General features: G+C 64.7%; 2 protein-coding genes across 2 annotated transcripts in view; one reads left to right on the top strand and one right to left on the bottom strand.

Annotated features, from left to right (window-relative positions):
* The first annotated feature begins 54 nt into the window (after nucleotides 1-54).
* Nucleotides 55-1,814, top strand: LOC122234512. Its single transcript, XM_042970982.1, has 2 exons — nucleotides 55-656; nucleotides 1,731-1,814. Exons 1-2 carry the CDS (start codon nucleotides 64-66, stop codon nucleotides 1,753-1,755), a joined length of 618 nt encoding a protein of 205 aa, XP_042826916.1. The 5' UTR covers nucleotides 55-63; the 3' UTR covers nucleotides 1,756-1,814.
* ADAP1 (ArfGAP with dual PH domains 1) overlaps nucleotides 1,775-16,446 on the bottom strand; it is a 49,991-nt gene continuing 35,319 nt past the window's right edge. Inside the window, exons 5-11 of the mRNA XM_042970981.1 lie at nucleotides 10,892-11,004; nucleotides 10,146-10,292; nucleotides 3,862-3,945; nucleotides 3,571-3,633; nucleotides 2,893-2,964; nucleotides 2,486-2,714; nucleotides 1,775-2,394 (exon numbers count right to left, since the gene is read on the bottom strand). Of these exons, the coding sequence (XP_042826915.1) occupies nucleotides 2,366-2,394; nucleotides 2,486-2,714; nucleotides 2,893-2,964; nucleotides 3,571-3,633; nucleotides 3,862-3,945; nucleotides 10,146-10,292; nucleotides 10,892-11,004 (737 nt within the window). The 3' untranslated portion in view covers nucleotides 1,775-2,365. The remainder of the gene's footprint in view (nucleotides 2,395-2,485; nucleotides 2,715-2,892; nucleotides 2,965-3,570; nucleotides 3,634-3,861; nucleotides 3,946-10,145; nucleotides 10,293-10,891; nucleotides 11,005-16,446) is intronic.

The raw sequence follows: 16,446 nt of genomic DNA on the forward strand, positions 1-16,446 counted from the left end.
GGAGCGGCTGCCGAGTCCGGCCTGGCCAGGGCTGTCTGGACCGTGCCCACGTGGGTGCTGTGGATGGCCACGCGCGGCCGGTCGCAGGTCTCGTGGCTCTGGTGTAGACACGTGGCGGTGCGTGTGGAGATGTGGAGACACCACAGACAGGCCGCGGGGGAGGTGGGGACAGGCCACGCCGGGGCCCCCCCGGCTGCCCGGCGTGGCTCTCCGGAGCAGGTGGTGGTACAGGTTGGCTCTGAAGTGCAGGGTCCAGGCCCACCACGGGCGCCTGGCTCCTGCCGTGACGTTTGTTCCGGAACTACAACGCGCGCCCAGCGCAGTCGGCGTGAGGGGAGTTTGAGTGGCACGGCGGTTTTTCTGTGCGGTTCTGCCGGGAAGCACAGCACCCCTGTACAGCTGCTGTCCTGCCTGCGCCCACGTCCCCCGGCGGTGGCGTCTGCCTGGACCCTCAGCACACGGAGACCCGCATCCCCCGCGGGTGCGGCCCTTTTACCGGGCAGTTGTGAGCGGCGCCTGCAGCCGGGTGGGCCTTGTGTCCCCATGTCTCCGCCGTACGGCACGAGGGAGCAGAGGCCACCACGACCGCCAGCCCCGAGCCGGCCTCTAGCCCGGCACCCGGACTACGAGCGGCCCGTCACCCGGACGTCTGTGAGGTAAGCTCGGTGACACCCTTTGTGGACCATGAGTTTCCTACCTTGTTTCGGAAATTGTTCCCGCCAGTGGTGAACTTGTTTCCTGTTGAAACGGGCACAACGCCTCTGCCTCCGGGCCAAGAGAGGGTCTAGACTACCAGTCCCGGAGGACTTGTGGCCTGGGCCGCTGGCCACTCGGGGAGGGGACCACGAGGTTACCCGTTCCACCTTGGAGGAGACCTCCTCGTTTCCTTGGGGAAGACGGACCAGTGACGGTGGCTTATGGTGTGGCAGCACAGCTGGGGAGGAGCAGGGCCAGTGGATGGTCTCTCCTGGGCCAGGTGGGGTCTCTGGGACTCTGGCAGTGGCCCTGGCTGACCTCTGGCTGGCCTCACCCCCAGCCCAGCTGTCTGGGGGGACCCCTACCCCGCAGCCTCTGCGCAGTAGCGTCAGGGTTGAGACGGCGGGGGGCGTGGTGCAGCCTCGCACTCCCTCTTGACCCTGCAGCCGCGCCCCTGTTCGGGCGTGCCGGGGTCCGAGCTGGCGGGCCGTGTGCTCACATGCAGAGGGGAGAACAGGTGGTGGGAGCCGGGCCCACGAGGACAGGCAGAGGCCCTTGGACACCCTCCCCCTGGAGGTGTCCCCACTTCCTGCCATGTGCCTGAGGCCAGTGGGTAGATCTTCCTGGGACCCAGAGCCCCCCCACCCCAGCCTCTGACATAAATGGCCACTTTAGGATAGGATGTGAGGGTTGGTGTGATGGGTCAGGACACCCTCCCTTGGGGACTCTTTTCCAGTCCCCTCAAGGGCTGGTCCAGGCAGGACAGGGGTGAGGGGCACCCGGATCACCCAGCTGGTAGCCCGTGCCCTGCACACGCTCCTCCATTCCGCGCCCCCCCCTCCGCCAAGGGTGGGCAGAGCCAGGGCGCCCCGGGGACGAGGCTTGGCGGCTGTAACTACCGTCTGGCCAACGGCACACTGGGGTCCTGCGGGGGGCAAGCTCTGCCTCTGTCTTCCAGGTGGCGGGGTGGGTCACCAGTCCGTGCCCAGCGGCAGCAGACCAGAGCTGACCCTTCATTCTCCTCCCCCATCCAGGTGCCCAGCAGGTAGGCAGGCCTGAAACCCCGACCCGGGGTGTTACAGCTCACTGGGGCCTCTGCCCCCCAGACCCTCGTGTACATGCCAGGTCAGCTCCCTGAGGACGAGGACGGTGTCCCCGTGCCAGCACCCAGGACCGCACAATTGACACACAGCAGGTGCTCAATAAATACTTGTTGAGGGGATACGTAGGAGGGGCCGGAGGGGAGGCATGCAGGCTGCCCGCTGTCCCCACAGCCCAGCCTCCTGCTCGGGCAGGGTCCTGCTCTGGTGGGCAGGGGGCAGGGTGAGTTGGTGAGGGGCCGCTGGGCTGCCCTGAGCCAGGAGGCTGGGCCCAGGCCCCGAGGAAGGGTGGTCCAGTGGACGGGGGGTGGGGTTGGGGGGGTGGGCAGGGTCACATCCATGGGCAGCAGCATGATGGGGGCAGAGGTCAGGTCAGCCGGCCTGCAGTGAGGCTCCGGAGAAACGAGTCTTAGCGGCTAGAGCACAGGCCCCGCCTGGCCACGTCCAGGGCTGCCCCTGAGGGTGGGGGCCAGGAGGCCTGTCCTCCATCACCGGCCCCCTCTGGCTGCTGACTCTTCGGTGGCGTTTCCCGTGAGTCCAGCTCCCTCGGCCTCCACGACCAGCTCTTGTTAGGGTTTATGCTTGAAGTGGGCTTCCACTGGAAAAGGACAGGCGTCCGGCTGTGTCAGAGCCACGCAGGAAGTGTTGGGTTCCCCCAGCCCCCCCCCCCCCCCCCCCCCCGCACTCACCTGCGTACTCCTGGGGCAGCATGGGTCTGTCCACGACCTTCCGAAAAGCCTCCATCCACGCCCGCTGCTCTGACTCCGTCTCACAGGCCAGCAGGAACCTGCGCTCCGGTGTCACGATGGTAATGCCGTGTGGCCAGTGGTGGCCCTGGGTGGACGGTGGGAGCCCGTCCAGCACCGTGTAGCCGCTCTCCCTGCTGCCGATGAAGACTTCCCCGCGAGCAAAGGCGTCCTGTGGGTCGGGGCCGGGCTGAGCCTCGGGGCCGGGCAGCCCAGGCCCCAGGGACGCGGCCCTCCCCTCCCGTATGTTCTCCCCGCCGCCCGTGGCCGGCAGCCCTCGGCCTGTCGTCGTGGGAGAGGAGGCATCACCCGTGAGGGCCCAGCTGACCCGGGCCAAGGCCCATCCTTACCAGGGGATCTTTGAAGTACATGAGCCTCCGGTCATCCATGGTGAACCAGCGCTTCCGGAAGCCTTCTGTTTGCTGTGAGAGAAACCCGGGGAATGGTCACTTAGCCTGAGGGCAGGGCCCCCACCTGTCTCCCTTCTTCACTCGGGCCTTCTGTAGGCTTGCTGCGTCCTGTTCCGTCCGCCAGATGGTGCCCCAGGACCTTTGCACTTGTACTGTCCCACCTCTGTGCCCTCCCCTCTCCTCCCCTCCCCGCCAGTTCCCCTCCTCGCTGCTCTGTGCATCTTGATCCTCCCTGGGGGCTCAGCTGGGGCTCAGCCTCAGAGTCCTGTCTGGGCCATGGGGTCACTGCGTGCGGGCCTCCATGTGGCAGGGAAGGGGGCCCCAGGCGGGTGCACAGGTACCAGATGGACAGGGGCAAAGGCACGAGGCAGGACCTGGCACTAGCTAGGATGAGTGGGTAGGGCTAACCAGAGCCCCACAGTCCTGGGTCCACGGGGCCCCTGCTTACAAAGGTTTTGGGGTCAAGATGACCCATTAGAAGCATGCCGAGAGCACAGTGAATCTTCGCCAAGGTGTGTCACTGACCCTTCGACCCTGCACGGCCACCCCAGCCCCTGGAGGCTGAGACACTGGCCTCCAAGGAGGCCCCGGCGGCTCAGGTCAGCCAGTCAGACTCACCTTGGGCCCGGTTTTCTCCATGTATCCTTCTTTCAGGTAGTTCCGGGAGAGCTTTGGCACCAGCTGGGGCAGAAGACAGGCTCAGGCCTGGGCCTTCCCGGTCCCCACCCACCCCCCCCCCCCCCTGTGTGTCCCAGCCCCTCCATCCCACCCTCATGGCCGCTGAGCTGAAACACCCCCGCAGAAAGGAGCAGCGTCCATGGGGGCCCTCGGCCGGCCCCCCGGCCCAGCATCCCAGGCTCGGGCTGTGCCCCTCACCCCCTCCAACAGACACGAGCAGCCACCACTCACGTCGGCGTCGCTGGCGCCCGGGAACGCCACCTGCAGGTAATGGAAGCGGGCCGCGCGGAGCGCGTTGAACCAGTCCACGATCTCCTGCGGGTCAGAGGCTGGTGTGGGCCTGGGCCGTGAGCTCTGCCCCCCAGACTGTGTGCTGGGCGAGGCCTGCTGGGGGGGGGCGGGTGGGCAGCCCTGAGCCGGCCCAGAGCGGGGGTGGCGATGTCTGAGCCGGCCGGCCCCTGGCCCTGAGCTGACCCTGCCCCGGGCTCTGGGCGGCTCCTTTCCTCTCCTACGGAGCTGCGGTTACAAAGCATACACGTTGCCCAGAGGGAGGCCTGTTTTTAACCCCACCCGGGGCTGCCACCCCTCTCCTGTGAGGGAAAGAGCAAGAGGGTTGCTCTGCGGGAGGGGAGCCCCATCACCAGGCAGGCCGGATCCCCAGCCCCTTCCTCTCCTGGCTCTGCCACGCCCCGCTCTGGGCCCCCACCCCCCCGATGCTGGAATCTGCCCCAACCTCGGACGAGCCCAAACAGCTCCTTCCCCTGCCAGCACTTGGTACCCATCAGGCCGCCTCTCCCTGACCGCTGGGCAGCCCACTCCTGCCCACGGGTCACCCTGCGCCCGCCTTGGCCACAGCCGCCCCCCTCCCTCCTCTGCCATGCCTGCCTGCTGCAGATCCCACACCCTCTAACCATCCCTGCCCCTGGGGCCGGCTAGTGTCCCCTTCTGTTCTGTCCCCCACCCTCCTACACAGGACGTCCAATCCAGGCCGTGACCTCTACCTGGGCCCTGCCCACAACCCCGTTCACCCTTCCAGTGACCACTGGGCTCTCCATTTCCTCACCAGCCCCGGAGACCAGAAGGCACCGTCTCCTGCCTGCTCCCCGGCGCTGGCCTCCCACCTCACATCAGGCCTCCCTCGGATCATTGAAACCACACAGCTGGGTGAGTCATTGGCAGTTCGGTGACACTTTCCCAGCAAACCACCGCTGTACCTCCAATAGAGGTGAAAGTCCAGAGCGTGGCCGCAGGCCCTGCGGGGTCGGCCCAGCCCATGCCCTTCCTCTCCTGCCGATCTCAGCCTCGTCAGCTTATCCAGCATATCCTGTTTCATCTGGCCCCAGGGACGTTGCACGTGCCATCCCAGTGTCTGTCCTCATCCTTGGGATGTGAGTCCCCTCCCCCGCAGTCAGTCACTGTTTCCAGTTCTCAATGTAGGTGGGATTTTAGCCACTTGTCTCTCCTGACAAATCGTGCACCTGCTCACTGAGGGCAGAACCACGTCAGACAGTCTTCCTTGTGTCCAGGCCTAGGGCCCGGCCCCAGCAGGTGCGCACAACCCTCTCGGGGAAGGCACCGCTGCAGACGCGTGCTGCACGTGCAAGAAGGCCCTGGTCTCAGTCTCCTGAGGAGAGAGAGGGTGGAAGCTTCTGGGTGAAGCTGAAGACTGGCTCACGTGCCTTGAGCCACGTCCCTCCTACAACCTGTTAATAGCACGTAACCTTGCGTGCAGTCTTCCAAAACCAGATGAGGAAGTAGAAAACTTGAACATGCCAGCGACTAGTAACGCAACGGAATCGGTAATCAGAGATCTCCAAGCACACAAATTACAGGACCGGACGGCTTCACTAGCGAATTCTACCGAATGTTTAAAGAAGAGTTAATACCGGTTCTCAAATTACTGCGAAAGATAGACGTAAAGCTTCCAGATTGTTCTGTGAGGCCAGCATTACCCAGATAGCAAACCAAACACAGTTAGCCAATATCAGGCCAAGAGCTCTGAGAAATAGAGAAATGGTTGAGAAATCCTCAACCAAGTACCAGCAAATCGGATCCAGTGATCATTCACCTTGATCAAGTGGGTTTATTCCAGGGATGCCAGCGTGACTCAGAGTCACAAACCAACACGGTTTGTCACGTCAACAAAACAAAGGATAAAAACCGCATGATCGTTTCACCAGATGCAGAAAAAGCAAAAGAAAGCTTTTGACAAAGTACAATCTGTTCACGATACAAACGAAGGGTTAGAGGGGACGTGCGTCAACATGATAAAGGCCTTATTACGGGACCTGCAGCTGGGGAAACATAGCTCCTCCTCTGAGATCAGACAGTAACTCGAAGCTGCACGGAGAAACAAAGGTCTCGGGAAAGGGAAGTATTGGGGCAGTTGCACAACCTAGTTTTACTGTAACGACGGGCTGTAACTATACGTTGTGTTCTTCACATGATTTAGACTAAGACTTTGAAAGAAACAAATAGTAATTAAAAGCTACTCTTAACTGTAACTGGTTTGTAATTACATATCTTGTTTTACACGTACGTTAGGAGATAGAGCATTTAAAAGAATGACTATTTATGCCTCAGGGCACACGGTGCACCAAGAGGTAAGACCGTGGCATCTGCAGCCACGGGGTGTGGTCCAGGCCGAGTGAAGGAGCAGTTTCTGCGTGTTCCTGAAGTTCAGCTACTATAAATTGGATCCAGGAGGTTATAAATTTCGGATGTTAGATGGAATCCCCATGGCAACCACAAAGAGCCACAGAACATACACAAAAGGGAACCGGGAGGGACTTTCAACACTCGACTACAGAAGCTCAACGCGAGAGAGGACAGGGACGCAGGAAGTGAGGGACAGCAAAGCCGTAGGCCGCGCACAACGGGACGAGCGCGAGCCAGACGGCAGGCCGTCCTTACCCACGTCCACGGGAAAGGCGAACGCGGGAAGCTCTTGGATCCACAGACAGGGGACGGCGGGCTGGACGACAGCCCGCGGTCCAGCCACGTGCCGCCTGCGGGAGGCTCGGCCGAGGTGGAGACACAGCAGGGTGGCGGTCAAAGGCGGGAAAGGAGATTCGTGCACACGGCCGCCAGGAGGCTGGAGCGTCTCGCGGACACCAGACAAACAGACTCGAAGTCAGAGCAAGGTCCCAAGGGACAAAGAAGGACGTTGCACGTTAGTAAGTCCTCGGTGCGGCCAGAGGACGTGACACACACTCACGCCTCGTGCCGCACCGTCACGGCATACGAAGCAAAACCCGGCGGAGGTGAAGGGAGAAACAGCCTCGAATAGCAGACGGGGGGCTCGATACCGCGCTCGCGGTAACGGACGGCAGAGTCCGACACGGGAAACGAGGACTTCACACAAACGGCCAGATCCAACCACACGCGCCGGCCGACCGGGACGCGTTCTGGCCTGGTGCCCACGGGACGCGGCACGGGACCGACCCCACGTGAGGCCGCCTATCGGTCTCCTACCAGGTGTCCTCTCTGGCCGCGACAGGGCGGATGCAGTTAGAAGTCAACACAAGGAAAAGTGGAACGCTCACCGCTTCGTGGAAGCCACACACTTTTACGAGACGACCAGCGGACCAAAGAAGAAGCCGCGAGGGAGGTGAGCAGACACTTCGAGATGGGGGAAGGCGAAACGCCACAAAACACGGGATGCAGCCAAGCGTGCCAAAGGCGGGTCTGGCGCCGCAAACGCTGCCGTTAAAGCGCAAGGAAGGGGTCCGGTCCTCGACCTAACGGACAACGGAAGGAGGCCGACAAAGAAGAACAAGCCAGACCCAAGGCCGGCCCGAGGGAGGGGAGACTGGAGCGAGCCTGATGACGGAGGGAGTAGAAACGCAGGAGAGAAAGTCAGCGAAACCGACAAGAGCCGGCTCTTCGACAAGGACGGCAGTTGGCGAGCCTTGAGCCGGACGGACTAAGAAACACACTCGGGCCACTGAAATCAGACTCAAAAGCGGGGACGCTGCCACCAGAAATCAAAGGGTCCGGGAGACAGCGCTGTGAACAAGGTCGCCGACGACGGGGGAACCAAGATGAAGTGGATACATCCCTGGAAGGGGAAAGGCCGCCAAGACGAACCCGTGAAGAAATGCACGGTGTGCACGGGCCGGTAAACGAGTCAGGAGCTCCCCTCGGGAATCAACACTTCCCAGCAAAGAGGGGCGCCTGGGCAGCTCAGTATGTTAAGCGTCTGACCTGATTTTGGCTCAGGTCGTGATCTCACGGTTTGTTAGATCAAGCCCCGCATCGGGCTCTGAGCGGAGTATGGAGCCTGCTTGGGACTCTTTCTCTCTCCCCCTCTCTCTCTGCCCCTCCCCTGTTCACTCACTCTGTCTCTCTGTCAAAGTAAATAAACATTTTTAAAAGTTTCCAACAAAGAAAAACCCTGGTCCTGACACCCTCACTGCTGTTCCACCAAACATTTCAAGGATAACCCACACCGGTCCTTCTCAAACGTCTCCAAAGAAATTGGAGAGGAGGGAACACTTCCTAACTCCTAGGCAGCCAGTGCAACCCTGATTACCAAAGCCAGACAGAAATAGAAGATGGCCACAGACCAATATCCCATGTGAACACTGACGCAAAAACCCTCCCCCACATACTAGCCAACAGTTCAGCATATTTAAGGGTTATACGTCACGACCGAGTGGGATTTATTCCTGAAACGCAAGGAATTTTCAGGAAGTCAATGAATGTAATACATTGTATTAACAGAGTAAAGGAAGAGTAAACCACATCACCACCTCAGTTGGTGGATAAAATGCGTCTGGCAGAATTCGTGCAGAAGCTCTGGGAACCTGAGTCCTAACAGTTGTAAAAAACAAACACGGAAGAGTCACCCTTCTAATTTCAGCATTTATTGCAAAGCCACAGCAATCCGCATTGCCTGGCACCCAGACCAGTGGGACGGAACCGAGAGCCCAGGGAGCAGCTACGTTATTTTTTGAGAAAGGGCGCCACCACCGTCCGACAGGGGAAAGGACAGTCTTTTCAACCAAGTGTTCGGAAAAGTGGACGTCCTCACGAAGAAGAATGAAGTTGGACCCTTACCTCACACCACACACAAAAATGAACTCCAAGCGGATCAAGGACCAGGTAAGACTGGTCACTACAGATCTTAGAAGAAAACACAGGCAGAAGCTTCGTGGCGTCGGACACGGCCATGATCGTGCTGACGTGACCCCGAAGGCACAGGCAGCAAGAGACAAGTTGGACTTGTTGCAAATTGTGAACTCGCGTCCTTCAGATGACACTCTCCACAGAGTAACAGGGACCCACAGGCGGGAGAATGTTTTCAGATCACCTGATAAGGGCGTCACATCCAGAACATACAGAAAATCTACATCTCGGCAACGGACCACCCACCTCATTCCAAAACGGGCAAAATGGGAACCGAGTACACGTTTCTCCAGACACAACGTGCAGGTGCCCCTCCCCCCGAGCAGCGTCACGCATCATCAGGGAGACGCGGGTCAAAACCGCTGTGATCGGCCCCTCACACGTCACAACGGCCAGAATCAGAAACCAGGAGCCGGTGCTGGCGAGGACGCAGAGAAACGAGCCGCGTGCCCTGCTTACGGCGATGCCGAGTGGCGCCGCTGCCACGGAAACCAGTGTGGTGGTTCCTCAAAAAACGAAACGGTGACCCCGCGATCCCACAATTCCCCTCCCGGCTGTATAATCACAGACACTGAACGCGGGGTCTCAGGCGTCGCTACCTCGACGTTCACAGCAATAGCGTTCACGGCCACCAGCAGGTGCCACCCAAGGGTCTGTCGGAGGAGGAAGGGATAAACCACAGGTGGTCCATCCACACGACCACTCGGCCTCGGAAAGGAAGGAAGGAAGGACACCCGCTACCATGTGGACAGCCCTGAGGCTGTGGTGCTGAGTGACTCGAGCCAGACGCAGGAGAACACGACACCGGGATCCACTCACACGAGGTCCTGGAGTGGTCAGACTCACAGAGCAGACGGCGGGGCAGGGGGGCCGGGTCAGGGTCACTATGGGGAGATGGGACGTTCTGGAGACCGATTTGGGGGGCCGGCTTCACAACAACGAATGTACCTAATACCCCGGAAGCAAATGCTTAAACGTGAGAATGTGCATTTTAACGCAATAAAAGGAGAAAAGGTTGTTGACAGGTGGTTGCCAGGTGCTTGTGTCTGAAGCCTCACAGACACGTTTTGCCCTTGAAACCACGGGCACGTGGTCTGCAGCCAAACGTGGGACAAAATCCAAAGAACAATGATGAGAATCCCCCAGTGGCCAAAAGGACAGACCCCGAGGTGTTTGCAGGGAGCTCCCTCCACCCTCAGGCTGCAGAGGTGCAGGGTGGGAGGCGGGGGGGACGGCCACGGAGCAGGACGCTGCGCACACGCCCCCAGACCGTGGCCCTCTTCCGTGTGGGCCCCTCCGGGTCCCATCCCCCACCAGGGCCCAGCTGGCTCCGCGCTCGCCGTGGGGGCGGGGCTCTCCCGAGACGAGGGCAGCCCGGCACCCACCTTCCCGTCCTCGTGGTAGACAAAGATGTTGCGGGTGCTGTTGTCCTTCAGGTAGGTGATCTGCAGGCCATGGGGGTGGCCGATCTTGGCCGGCTGGAAGGTGGCGTTCAGATGTTCGATCTTCATGACGGCCTTGGGCTCCTTGGCCTGGAAGCAAGGCCGTGCCTTAGCTCCGGGTGGGCGGGGGAGCGGGCAGTGCGGTCCTGTGGGCGCTGGCTGTGCTCTGTGGCTTTGGGCAAGGTGCTTACCCTCTCTGGACCTGGTTTCCCTGACCCGTAAGCCAACGGCAACTGGCGCTTGGCACCTAGGTGGACCCTCCTCTGCTCCTTTGGCGCTGAGCGCCTCTGTCCCGTGTGCCCCCTGCGCAAGGCCGGGCACGGTCCCCCACACCGCTCCCGTCCCGCCAGCCTGGCTTTCCTCTCTGCCTGGGGGGCCGGCAACCGTACCCTCGGCTCTTTGTGTCACGGGGCCACGTTCTGATCTGGAACTGGTCTGGGTGGGGGCAGGGCTCGACCTGCCCCTCCCCTGCTCGCTGCCCGGGCGTGCCCAGCAGGGAAGGGCTCGCTGGTTCTGTTCCTGGCATTGCCAACCCAGGCCTGGCCCCAGGGAACACTGAGGTGGACGGGGGCGGGGGGGCGGGGGGCGGGCATCCCCATCCCCACGGGAGGGGCAGTGTGGCTTCCGGGAACTGCGTGCGGGCAGCTGGGGACCACGTGCAGCCACGACAGACCCTGGGCCCAGCTCACATCATTTCTGTTGAAATACTTCAGGGACCCCTCTCGCTCAGTCAGCACAAACTTCCGGCTTAGAAACTGCCCGTTGTCCCGGCCTCGCTTCCAGAGGGAGCCTTCTCGGTATCCTGGGGGGGAGAGAGGGCAAGGGTCAGAGGGTCACAGTGGACCACAGCCAAGGCCATCGTCCTGACCCGCACAGAGCACGGTCCCGCCCCTCGCCAGGAGACCCGTCAGCCTCTGGGCTGGGAAGCTGGGTGCGCGCGGGCCAGACGGGCCCACGGTGCAGGGGCCCGAGACCACCCCTCCCCAGCACGCTGCCCGCTGCTGCCTGCCGTTTGGGCCATTTTTCCTTTTTCTTCCTGGAGGCATAATAAACACACACGGAAGGGGTGCGGTGCGGCCCCGTGCGCAGGCCCACGGGCCCCTGTGGAGACGCCTGTGGGGCCGCCCGCGCCGGGCAGCCCCGAGGTACCCACCGCGGAGTCCTCGGGACCGCAGGCGTGAGGGGGTTCTGGGGATGGGCGAGCGTCCTGCATTGTCCAGAGGGCCCGAGGTCATCACGAGGGTCCTTGCACGCGGGCGACCGCGGAGATGCGGGAGCGGACCCGCCCTGGCCTTCTCTCCGGCCCCCGGACCCAGGCTGCGGCCCTCCCCTCCGGATCCGCGGGACCGCCAGTCTGTGTCGTCCTGAGGCACGCGAGTTTGGGCCGGCCGCTGCGGCAGCTTTTGGAAGGGAACGCTGCCCCCTCCCGTGCACGCTCCTGCCCCCAGACGCCCCCTTCTCACTCGTTCCTGCCTCACTCCCGTCGACTTCGCCTGTTCAAGACCTGGTCCGGCGCCCGGCTGTGCCTTCCCCCGACAGCGCGCGTGCGGACCGTGTGCGGCTCCTTCCTTTTTGCTGGGTGGGGCCCACCCGGTGCGACCGCGGCTCCGGGCGCCTGCCGTCCTTGGGCGCGTTCCACGGCGGGGCTGCCGGCCGCGGTCAGGGCTTGTGGGTTCCGGGACGAATCGCCCCACGGTTCCACCTGTTCTGCCCCGGGTGCGGGGGGCTCCCTGGGGCTCACGTCCGGCCGCCCCCCTGGGCCGTCAGCCCCGCGCCGGGCCGTCTGAGGCTGGTCCGGGACGGGAGGAGGAGGCGGCCGGGCCCGGGGCTGCTCGTGCCGGCCCCTCGCCCCGCTCAGCACCCCCCAGAGCCCGACAGCCCTGGCCGCCTCCTGTTCGGATGCCACCTCCAGGCCCTGACCCCACCGCGCCTGCCCTCTGCGGCCCTGGCGGCCCCCTCCCGGACACCATGGAGACCGGGGCTATTTTCTCTGCTCTAGAGACACGTGGCCAGAAAAAGGCGCAGCCTGGCGTCGGGGAGGGGGCAGCTGGTGCCGCTCAGTCTGTCCCGGGACGGAGTGCCGCACGGGGCCTCTCCGCCCCCCCCCCCCCCGACTCGGAGGCTCCTGCATACGGCACCAGCAGGCACCTCCCACCGCGTGCACCGGGGAACAGGGCCACCACCACGTCCCCAGGCCCACACAGGGCCCTACCGTGAATGTCTGTTGACTAAACGAACAGCCACCCAGGGCAAAGCTGCAAGTGCACTTGCCTCCGGGGAACACAGGTTCCGCCCGGCAGGTGGGGCCCCCACACCTGCAAGGACGGTCCCCACCAGCATCTCCGGCTGGGCCCCCGACACACACGGCCCCATTCGGTCCCCAGAAAGCCCTCCGCGCTGTTATCCTCGTGCAGGAGGGGAAACAGGCCCAGAGGCATGGAGCGCTGGCTGACCTTCGGCTCGGGGCTGTGGCTCCCGGCGCAGCAGGACCCCCGCGGCCCGGCCCGCCCGCCCGCCTTGCCCGCCGGGCCCAGCAGGTGGCAGCAGCGCCCGCGACCCACACTCCTGCAGGCCCAGGTCCTGCTGGAAGTGCTGGGGGGGGGGGGGGGCAGCAAGCACGGGCCCCAAACCGCTCTGGCTCCCGGGCCACGTGGGTCCCGACGGCCAGCCGCCAGGAGGCCTAATTCTAGCAGCGGCAGTATTTTCGGACGGGCGCTGGCCGGGGTCCCCGACTGGCCCCAGCAGCAGGACGCTTTGGCCCGGAGCCCGAAGCCAGCGGCCGGCCGTGTTCGCACCCGGCCCTGCCGTGGGGTAGGCCTGCCCAGCCCTGGCCGGGGAAGGACGCCCGCCCCCCACACCCGGGGCCACACCCCGGGGTTCTAGCCCCCTGCAGGCTCCGGGGCTCCTGGCCATCGTGCCTACACAGCCTGGGGTGTGTCGATGCCCCACCCTTCCCCACACCCCTGCCAGAGGGGTCTCTCCAGGCGGCACGGGGCCCAGGGTGCCCTGCGGACGCGCACCCCCGGAGCTGGGCTGAGCGGGGAGACCGTCTACTCCCAAGGGCTGACCAGCCCCGGGGCAGAGGCCAGATGGTTCACTCAGCATTTACTAAGCGCCTACTGTGTGCCGGGCCACACCACCCCCTGGGAAGCCGGACCGGCCAGCCCACCTCCCGGCCCCACTCGCTGCCTCTCCCCAGAAGCCCCGCGTGGAGCGCCAGGAGGACGTGCGGGGAGAAGGTGCCGGGCCCCCAGGGGACACCGCTGCTCACCCCCCCGGGGCGGCCCGAGCAAACCAGAGGAACGGACCATCCCCAGGGCGGGCCGGCGCCCGGGGCTGGACGTGCGGGGAGAAGGTGCTGGGCCCCGCCTCGGCCGCAGGGGCTGCAGAGCCGCTCGCTCGTTGACGCGGACGGGAAACCGCCACGCGCTTCTCACACGACGCAGAGAGAACGGAAACCACATTCCCGTGAAAGCCTGAGCACAACGCTCGCGGCGGCTGCAACCGGACACAAGCTGGGGACTCGTCCGCGCACACGACACTGCTCTGCGCGGGAAGGAGCGCCGGGGACGGGCGCAGCGCGGGCCAGTGTCGGCCGTGTCACGCCACACTCCAGAGGTGCCACATCACTGGCTCCACGTAGTGACTCCGGGGCAGAGCGGGGGCCGGGAGGGGAGGCCGGCGATGGCCCTCAGGGTCCTGGTTGATCGGGAGTGTCCCGTATCTGCCTTTGTCACGGCTCACAGAACTGTCCCCTTCACGGGCACGGAGCTTATACATGGATTGTATCTTTGATTTCTTAACTGGAGCCGGGACACGTGGCTTCCCGTGCCCAGACCCGGGGCGGCCCTCCCAGGATGGGAGACGCCCGGTGGAGAGGTGTCCTCTGGGCACAGAGACAGGGCCCGGGGAGGCACCAGGGAATCGGAGGCCCACGGCAGCCTCCTCCCGAGAAGGGCCAAGACCTGGTTCCCGGCCTGTAAGTTCTAGACCCCGAGAGGTTGACACAGGGTCCCAGGCCTGGCCCCCCTTGCCCCCCTCTCCCTGCTGCCCCAGCCAGCCCCCCGGTCTCCCCGCCTGCTCCCGCAGCCCTCCCCGCCCCGCCGGGGGACCAGCACAGCCTTCCGCGTGGCCAACTCCACACGCCGCACACCCCGATCCCCACGTACAACATACTCGAGGGAGCAGCCAACAGTCCCGAGCCCCGTGGGGGCCCGCTCGCATCCACGTCGGTGCGGGGGTGAGGGGCCCGTCAGCCTGCCCCCTCCCAGACAGACCCCCCCCCCCGAGCACCTTCACTCTACGGGACCCCACCAGCCACCACCCCACGGATGCCTCAGGCCCACTGGCTGCCCCGCGTGCAACGCCATTTGATGCTTAACAACGACCCCGTGCTGAGCACTGTGTCCTCCCCGCTACACAGATGGGGAAACCGAGGCACGGGGGGATGGGCTCTGTCACACAGGGAGCCCCTGGCTCATCCTGTGACAGTGAGGACAAAGGCGGGGCGGGGTGCAAACTGGGGACCGGCCCTGCTTTGCACAGACAGGAGGGGACACAGGGAGACGGGGCGAACCACCCCCCGCCCCCAGCCCCGGCAGGAACGGGGTCCGAAGCCTAGGCAGGAAGTGCTGTGTCTGTCGGTGACTGGGGGCGGCCTGGGCAGCCAGGCCCTCTGGACAACAGGGGGCATTGTCCTCCCAGTGAAAGGCGGCCATTGAAGCCCTGGCTCGAGGCGGGGCACAGGGTGGGGAGGCAGCCGTCACCAGGGTCACCCCTGCGAGCTGGGGTGGGGCAGGTGGAGACACCCTATCTCTACATGCCCGCGACCTTGTCCAAGGGCGGGGAGCGCCAGCCTGGTGCCTGTCCGTCCAGGGTCCGTCCGGAGCCCGGGCCGTGTGGCCGCCCCTCGCCCCTCGCCCCTCGCTCCCAGACACCAGGCGGTGCCTGGCCTGCGCGTGACCCGGCGGGAGCCCAGGGCCCACTCCACACCTGGCGACCGCAGGGCACTATGAACTACCCCGTTCTCGGCGGCCCTGCCGAGTCCCCACAGCCCTACGATGCCCAAAGGCGCCACCAGCTTCTCGGTCTTCCCTGCAGGCCGTGACCTTGACATCTTCGAAGAGCGCTGGTCAGCTCTTCGGGTCAGGGCCCCCCACGCAGGTCCGTCTGGGGTCTCCCTGAGGCGGAGCAGAGGCTTTATGTCTTCGGCCAGAAGGCCACGGAAGCCACGCTGCCCGTGCACCGGGGCCCCGTCCAGCCTGGTTGCCGCGGGTTAGGCGGGTCCGGCACTTCTCCGCCAGGGACACCCTTTCCCTCCGTCCTAATCCGACCCCACGGGAAGACGCTGGGGGACGTGCCAACCCCGCCCCTCCTCCAGCCCCCTCGGGTTTCAGCCCCGCCGTGGGCCCGTCCACACCTGCTCCGCCGGGAGTCCGCCCGGGGCCCGGCCCTCCCTCCCTGGCCCGTCCCTCCGTGGGCTCACGGGCGTGGCTTTCCCTGTGGCACCTTTGGCGCCCACGTCCCCTCACACAACTGTGCCGAGCCCTTCCTCCCGGGGCCACGTGTGGTGGTCACCGGCCGGCCCCACCTCCTACTGGGGGCGCAGGCTCCCGCCACGGCCCCTCCGAGCTGCAGGGCGGCCACGGCTTCGCCTCTGCTGTGCCCAGGCCTCACCGGGCCCCCGGGGCTGGAGGCCTCCCCGAGCCCCGCGTCTCCCTTCCTCCCCGTCCGAGGGGCCCGGCTAAACTGCATTCGGGTGGCCAGTGGGTGTGTCATCCCCTGGGCCCGAGAAAGTGCTCTTGTGGCAGGAAGTGCTCCCGGGAATCCCCTGGTGCTCCTCACAGGACTGGGGGAGGGGCGCCCGACGAGGAACCACAGGGCCGGGACTCCTCAGTGGTTGCCGGCCCCCCAGGTGCCCCTGCCCTACCCCCTGGACGCCGGGCTGGGGTGGGGGGCCACTCCCTCCGTCTCAGCAGAGCACTGCGCCGGCTTGGGGTCTGGGGCATCCAGCCAGCCGGGCACCGGAAGCTGCGGGGCCTGGTGCCCCTGGAGGCCCCCGCCTGGGAGACCCAGGAGGGCACGTGTGGGGCACCGGGGAGGCCTCTGTGGTGAGCGGGTGAGATCCAGAGGCCGTGTGGGGCTGTGGTTCCGGCTCCTCTGGGTCCCCAGGCTTGTGGGGGGTCGGTCCCCGAGGCCGACCTCTGAGGCCCGTGCACCAGCACCTCCCACGTGACTTGGAGCG

Source organism: Panthera tigris, chromosome E3, assembly GCF_018350195.1.
Source record: "Panthera tigris isolate Pti1 chromosome E3, P.tigris_Pti1_mat1.1, whole genome shotgun sequence".
Lineage (NCBI taxonomy): Eukaryota > Metazoa > Chordata > Mammalia > Carnivora > Felidae > Panthera > Panthera tigris.